At 38.7% G+C, this 7,978-nt stretch overlaps 1 protein-coding gene across 2 annotated transcripts in view; it reads left to right on the top strand.

Moving 5' to 3' along the window:
• The first annotated feature begins 6,277 nt into the window (after positions 1-6,277).
• Positions 6,278-7,978, top strand: part of cmtr2 (cap methyltransferase 2) — an 8,128-nt gene continuing 6,427 nt past the window's right edge. The window contains exon 1 of one of the 2 annotated variants that reach the window (XM_014028133.1): positions 6,278-6,352. In XM_014028133.1, coding sequence (XP_013883587.1) covers positions 6,287-6,352 — 66 coding nt within the window. In that variant the 5' untranslated portion in view covers positions 6,278-6,286. The remainder of the gene's footprint in view (positions 6,353-7,978) is intronic. The other variant, XM_014028140.1, reaches the window with a different exon arrangement.

The following is a 7,978-nucleotide window of genomic DNA, read 5'->3' as shown; positions in this document are numbered from 1 at the left end:
TATCAGAATTTAATATATTTATACTTCTATTTCAACCACAATTAAATTCACTCTATCTAGGAGGCACAATTTATATGGATAATATTTATTTTTTTACAAAAACAAGCTGGAACGAAAACAAGAAAAAATTAAATTAACGACTTCCTACTTCTTGTCTTTTTTAAAAAAATGTAAGAAGTAAAAAGTACAGATAATCGTGTGAAAATGTAAGAAGTAGAAGTAAAAAGTAGGCTAAAAATAATAACTCAAGTTAAGTACAGATACCCAAAAAATTCTACTTAAGTACAGTAAAGAAGTATTTGTACTTACTTTACAACTCTGTTACTCATCAAAGATGGTGGCTATGGGGTTTCTTCTTCAGCTGGTAAAATGTAAACACACTGATTATGTCTTACTGCCTCTGGTCAGCTCACAGACACAAAAACTTGTTTTTGTCACAATATTTTACAGYCTCACTCATTCATTCAAACACTGATAATTACCCAAAGCAGAGAACCTTGGTTAACAGTAAACAAAAAAGCCTCAAGAATGAGTTTCATGTTTCTTTAAGAAAGCTGTGTGATTCGACAGGACAACTGTGTTTGCAAAAATAAATAAATAAATATTTAAATAGCGGGAAAGGGAGCATATTTTATAAAACATTTGTGTCTTCCCAGTAATTTGAGCGCTTTGAATGCAGCTGTGCGACTCTTTCTGCTCGCTGAAATGTGGCCTCTGGCTTTTCTCTCTCTGCTCATGCACAGCCAAAAATAAATAACAACTAAATAAATCAGCTGCAAAATCAACATTAACAACTGTAGTCGGCGAGAAGCAACRGATGCTGCAACGCCACAAACGAACCCACGAGTTTAACATCTCAAATTCACGAGAAAAAAAACCCTTTGCAACAATAACAGCAGCTGCATGATAAGCTCCTCTCTGGTGTTCATGTTTACTGATCGACCCTGTTCCAGCTGAATCTGTCTTTTACCTGATCAACCTGACAGGTGCAAAGCACTAAACACAGAAACAATCCCTACTTTTAGAATGCCAGAATAGAAGTTGCATTATTGGGTCAGTTAAAGGGCAAGAACACCAGAAGGCAACAGATCATTTACTGTATATGTATAAAACCCTGGCTGTTCAGTGACCAGCATCATCATCATCTCCAGCTGAACGGACGATGAACAGCCTCTAACTTCAGCAGCAAACCTCCAACAAACTTTGCATCATTTTTAACACATTGCGGCCATAAATGCATCAACATAAATCAAACTCCTCCTCACGATGTGATGCTTCTGAAAATATGCCTCTGAAGCTGCATAATCACACGCTCCACTGAACAAAAAAATAAAAWWAAAAAAACATAAAAAAGCACATGTTGATAAGAATGAATATCACCACCGGATTATTTAAGTGGAAGCACACATGTACAAGAAATTAGCCTCCCCGTTTTCTCTGCCACACTTTTCTTTTTGCTCATGTRTTAACGTGGCTGAACAGCAGTCAGATTGAGAGTTACAGTGTGTTTGAGTTGGAGTGGCAYGATGCCTCATTGCAATAATCAGCCACTTTTATCAGATGCACACTGTGGACTTAGGGCCTAAAGGGTGATTAGCAAAGATAATAAAAAAATGCCAGGGCGACCTGATAACACAGAATCTAGTTTTTTTTTTCCTTTTGGCAGATTGTGTCTTGATTTCCTTCCGCTCAGCACCACAAGAAATGAGCTACTTGCAATGACAACAAAATGCATCATCACTTCCTGTACACCATATGTTCAGGAGAGAGATACGCATCCAATCAGCATCACTCTGCAGGAGATCTAAACTCGCACAATGCGATGCAAACATGTACTCCTTGTTCACACTGCAAATGTTGCGTTTTTCTTGTGGTTTGTTGAGTATTTTGAAAAACGTCTCCCTGCAGGCAAACAGGACATTCAATCTCCCTCATCCTGACCTCACAACTGAAAAATAAATAAACCTCCACGAGGATTAGTGTCGCCTGAGATCGTTTTGCCTCATGGCACAGGAGTAAACACGAGTAGTGCAAGGCWTTTTATTCATCACTCAAAGAAAAATAAGAAAGAGATGCAGTACAAGTTGAAATACGGCTGCTCAACTCCTCGGTTCAAGATAAAGTTAGAGCTAAAAAAAACTCAAAGATGGAACAGAAGCTTAACACACAGTTCTAAATACCTGCATGTAGCCTAAAAGGACAGTTATTATCAATAAATTTCATTTATTTCAACAACAAACACTGCTTCTTCCAACAGCTCATTTAAAATGTACGTAGATAATTTCTGTGAATGTTTGTCTGTTTCTTAGTTATATACATTAGTCACAGCGGTGCGCACAGATAACCAAAAAATTAGCTTCGCTAACTCTTCTAACAAAAAATATWGCTTTGCTAATGCTAAACYGSTAAACATATAAAAAATGTGGAAGCTAACACTAAACAAGTAAATATWAGTGGAAGCTAACACTAAACAAGTAAATAGCTAACACTAAACAGGTAAATATTAGTGGAAGCTAACACTAAACAGGTAAATATTAGTGGAAGCTAATACTAACAGCTAATTGCTATCTGCTAAGATGACTGTCAGTCTGCATCACACATTTTCAACTCGTTTGAGCTGAAGACTGGTGAGACTGACACAAACCTGTTTATGTTAGTTTGTTAGTTAGCTGTTAGCGGACCTAATGTTGACAAAACYGTTAGCGGAAGCTAATTGTTCCATTGACAGATTTTAAATTTAGAGAAAAACGTAATTTGCTTGATAAAAAATGTGTTCCACAATTAGCTATTAGCTGTTAGCAGAAGCATTTAGACAGGGGTGACACTAAGGGTGGGCTAAAGGAGGGCAGTGGCCACTCTCTAATGTCCTGGGTCCCCCCCCCCATGGATTCCCACTGGCTAGCCTGTCGTTTGTCCTCCTGAGTCCTGAGCTTTTGTTTGGGCTGTATTTTTTATTTCCTTAGCTGTTTTGGATCAGGTAAACCTTACAGACATCTAAAAAACATATGGTTTAGTAGTTTCAAATAAAATTTTATAAGGTCAAAGATTAAAATAAAATATTATGATGCAGAAAACTAATGTCTTCACATCAGGATGCAGACTCTACGGAGGATGTATGCATACCTTTTTTTCCAAATACATTTTAGAGGGAAGAGGACACACTTCAGTAAGTTGTAGCAAACTAACTAACTGTGCTGATGCTAATCATATCATCTGTAAAATAAAAAATAGGGTGCTTCCTTAACGTCCATATTGCAATATTTTTCAAAACCCCTCCTGAAAATCTGTTCTGGGTTTTGGTGGGCCACCCCACCATGAGAAGCAGCCCCCATCTGACGTCCCCCCTCTTTTGAAAACTTTTCTGGAGTCAGAACCGTCCACAAACGGTGACATTTTAATATTTGCTCTGGCTGGCGGCGCAGAAGAATGAAGCAGAAATGTGGATCTGAGTGGGCGTTTTTTGATTTTCAGCACAACGCACACTTCACAACTGATTTAAAGGCTCGTGTCACACCCCGATCTGCGCCTACCACCCTTCATCGCCAGTGTTTCTGAGGAGAAGGAGGACTATGATTCTGTGCAGGCAAACGTGGATCTCACGCATGGAGGGAGAACGCCTCCGGGGAGGGGGCGCACAGTGATGTAATGAATCAGTTMGTTGACAGGCCTCTGTGCATGGAGGCGCAACACACTCTCCCACAGGCAAACATAAATACAGACCTGAGCGTTCACGTTTTCAGACAGAGAAAGCAGGTAAGAGATGGATCTGATCCGTGACCTTTGCCCTGACGCGGCTGTTTCTCATCGAGTCGATTAAATTCAAACTGCGGTCTCTTTGTGTGGCTTTAAGCAAAAAACAAAAGGCAACAAAGCAGAACTGAAGAGGGTAAACAACAACAGAAAACCCCCCTCGTGATGACACGAGTCACAGTAACGGAATCAAACCGGGGGGCGAACAACGAAACTGGATCACAGCAGCTCCACCTTTCAGGCTTCGACTTCTTTTTACACAAAATMTAACACAACAGGCCCAGAGTTCAAGCTTAAAACAAAGCCCAGATGGGTTTTAAAATAATCAGATGCTGTTGCAGACTGCTGGGATTGGTCTTAAATCCCCTGACATACTGTGCCAGTACAGAAAAGACAAAAAAACTGCAGATTGGCCTGAGAACRCACATCCAAAGGCAAAAGCATTTCAGCAAAAGTGCCTGATCTTTAAAATCAGGTCACAAACAATAATGTAAGGATTAAAGTAAGAGCTAAAGTGTGGTATTTATAAGAATATACAGAGACTGATGGCCATTTTCCTTGCAAGAAGTAAAGCTCTTCTTTGGTTTATTTATGTCAGAAGACGGTTRCTGTCAGCAAATGTTCTGCCAAGCTCAGAAGCCTTCGCTTTGGGTCGTCAATCTGAGAACCCCTCAGCTGCAGCAGCATCTTCAAAAGCTGCTCGACCGTGAACATTAGCACAATTAATTTTCTTTATTTTAGTTCATGTGCCTATTTGAGTCGTAAACTCCACCACGCCAGATGTGACGGGCCCTCGTATTTCTTTTTTTTTTTTTCCAGTTCAGAAGTTGATCTGGGCTCTGTCTGTTTTCAGATGATCTACTGTATGTTTTGCTGTGAGGGAGTCGGTTGTCAGTTTTCAGCTGAATGAGGAGAGAGAGACATACAGAGAGAGTCTTTAGCGTTGCTGCAGTGTCGCCGTGACAGAGAACAGATGTTCAACCTGATTGCTTAGTGCTGCGTTTATTTCTACTCTGCTCCTCAAAGATAAAACTGTCATCTTCAGCCTTCATCCTGAGCAACGACAAACAGCCGACACTTACAGGCTCTGCGGTGGTTTAGTTTTCATATTTTAACACGTGTGAGGAGTGTTTGCTGCACTGACTCTGAAGATTAACACAAAGTACCGCTGATGATTTAGGTGTTTGTCATCACTGCTGTGGATGTTGTTTTTAGACATCGTGGATCTTCAAAGTAATTAGAATATCTTTTCTACAGACTTTTCAGATGTTGGTGGACTCAGAAACTAAACAAGACATATTTATAACACAATTTCATATCACAAGTTCAACTGCAAAAGTGTCTTCACAAGCWGCAACCCCAAAAGCACAAAGCAGGAAATACACATCAGTGGCCTGTTGAGTCATGCAGATTAAGACCCAAGAGCCCAGGGGCATGGCCATGGGGGTGACCAGGGGGGCAGGCACTGGCTACCCTTGAAATCTGATTGGCCACCCTGTCTGTCTGCCCCCACCAGAGTTATAAATCACTTTTTTCACATGAAAACAGATGTATAAGCTGTCATAATGCTTAATATATTGTAAATTTTCTGCAGAAATCCCTGTAATTCTACTTTATTGCAATTCTTACACTGAAAGCATAGGCAGACTGTGAGATTGTGATGTATCCAAATTYCTAACTGTGTATGGATGTCCAAGATTTTGTGTTATATTTGGGTAAATAAAAAGTTTTRTTATTCAGATTCTGTTTATTGAATTTKAACACTGCAGAAAATGTGGATAAAATTGCAATTTTACTGTGCCGCCCTTCCACAATCTGTGCCCCTGCTTGGCTACCCTAGTGAAAAAAAAATCTAAACATGTCCCTAAGTAGMACAGCCCTAAAGTAATATTTAGAATCAGTAACATGATATATGTTTTCATCTACAGGTGAAATTAAGATACTTATATTTGTGCAGACTGAGTCTTCTCCTGTTTGATTTTTTTCTCAAAAATCAGACAGCATCTGGCAAAACATCTGCTTCATGACAGTGTCATCAAYGGACCAGCTAACATGAAACATGTTCACTGAAGTGAAATATGTCTCAGGTGGAACGTCTCTGTGAAAACAGACAGGCATGACATGACAAACCAGAAAAAAGGACGAGAAGATGAATGGAGCATATTAGTTCTCAATAACTTTTTTTTCTTGCCAACAACAGTCATCATTCTGAACACGTCGTCTACTGTCCTGCCAAATGGAGTACAATATGTATAAACCAGCAAGGCATAGTAAAGTCCTGAAGATAGAGGAGAGTTGAACGTAAAAAGATTAGACACACAACTGAGTAAATAAAGCAGGTTTTGTTATTCTTTTTCTTTTAAGGAAAATCATTTTTATTTTTTAGGGATGGGCAAAATCAAGGTGCTTCCGACAAAAACATTGAAAAGCATTACCCACAGACAAGTTTTTATATAGTACTGATGTAATTCATACATCTGTAKCCAGCTTTTACAGCGGCTCCTTTAAGAGAAGCCACGCCCACCCGTGTTCACGCATGCGCAAGGCCGTCCTCCGTCACGTGATCTGGCGTTTCTATTTCCTGGTAGCGCATCGCTTTTTGGTAAGTTTCTTGTCGGTGTTTTCATGTTGTTTTGTGTCACTTTGCCAGACAGAAGAGAGATAGAGGCAGCTGTCTGGACGAGAAACGTTTTTAAAACCGTTGTGTGAAAAGTTTAAGAGTTTCAGTGAAGAAGAGTCCTTCTCTGAGACGGAAGTTGTCGGAAATGTCCATTGAGATTCAAATACAAATTGTTACAAACAAAACAGCCACTAGTGTTGTTATCCTGAAAACAACTGGCCTYATGTCTAAAAACATCCACAGCAGTGATTCTGTTTCATTTAAAACAAACACCTAAAACATCAGCGGCACTTTGTATTAATCTTCATGTTCAGATAGTTTACTCCACATTTATACTAGTATTTAATTTTTTTATTCAAAGAATCAATCATGGCACAAACATTCACATTATCATACTTTAACTTTAAGTTTTAACCACGTAAATATTTTTGTAAAGGAATTGTTTCTTTTAAACAAATCTTTATAAGCTAAATATGCATTTTATCAGCTCTCTGGGCCCACAGTTCGAATAAAATTACTAATATTTTCCTCTAATTTAAAATAATTTGGTAATCCCCCCTTCATAAAAAAGAAAAAAAATAGGGTGAATACTGTTTGAGCCAAAGATTGTATCATGCTTCTTTTTTAGCTTTTACCTGCCTTCATTAGACTGAACAAAAGTAATGTTTTGAAACAGTTTAATCCACTGATTTATAACATAGTCGTGTTCAAAATGCTATTGTTAAAAAAGTTACATTGTTTATTAATTTATTAACTTCCATTTTTCATATGTTATTGATGAAATAACAATGCCAACACAGTATTTGGTAAACCTAGTTTACCAAAAATATTTTTCATCCTCATTTTTTGTAAGTTTTTTCTTCCATCCCTTGTTTTTGCTGAAGTTGCTCATCAGTCAGTAGTAGGAAACATTATACTTTGTGTTAAAAAAAAAATAAACGTTTACATCAGTTTTGAACTGTGAGATTTTAATTTTCTCTTCATGCCATGCAGTGAAAATATATTTCCCTGACATGTTGGACTCAGTTTGAAGCTGGTGGTCCATTCAGCATTTTTACTGCACAGTTTCTGTTAACGGACCACTAAGGAGAGCAGGTGACTTTCATGCGCAGCAGCAGGGCTCATCAGTTTGATCAAATCACTAATCATTCCTGAATTTAGCCGTCGTTTGCTAAACGCCACTTAGTGGATTGCCATTTATCACTGAGTTGCTGCAGACTAATCAAGACATGACCCAGAAATCCACCCCATCTGCCCACGTCGTCATCTAATGCGTGCACCCAAGTGGAGAATTAGCTGCTGTAATTTGTGTAATTATCTGAAGTAAAAACAGTCAGTTTGGTGCAGTGAGGTGGTGTTTTCTGCAGCCTCATCTCACAAAAACATCAAAACTATGTATGTAAAGGCAAAAGAAATATCCTTTATTTTAATAAATGACAAGTTGGCAAGTATTTACTGTATATGATGAAGTCCGAAGCTGGAACGATGCTTTTCACAGCATTTAAAGCCAGGGGTGTCACTAGGTTTTAAGGACAAGGGGGGCTTAGCCCCCAGGAGACGCACAGCAAGTTATGATTGATTAAACAGGCTGATACTTCATTGAGCAAA

Source organism: Austrofundulus limnaeus, unplaced genomic scaffold (genome assembly GCF_001266775.1).
Source record: "Austrofundulus limnaeus strain Quisiro unplaced genomic scaffold, Austrofundulus_limnaeus-1.0 Scaffold5, whole genome shotgun sequence".
NCBI lineage: Eukaryota > Metazoa > Chordata > Actinopteri > Cyprinodontiformes > Rivulidae > Austrofundulus > Austrofundulus limnaeus.
Note: the sequence above shows the minus strand (reverse complement) of the source record. Positions and strands in the feature narration are given on the sequence as shown.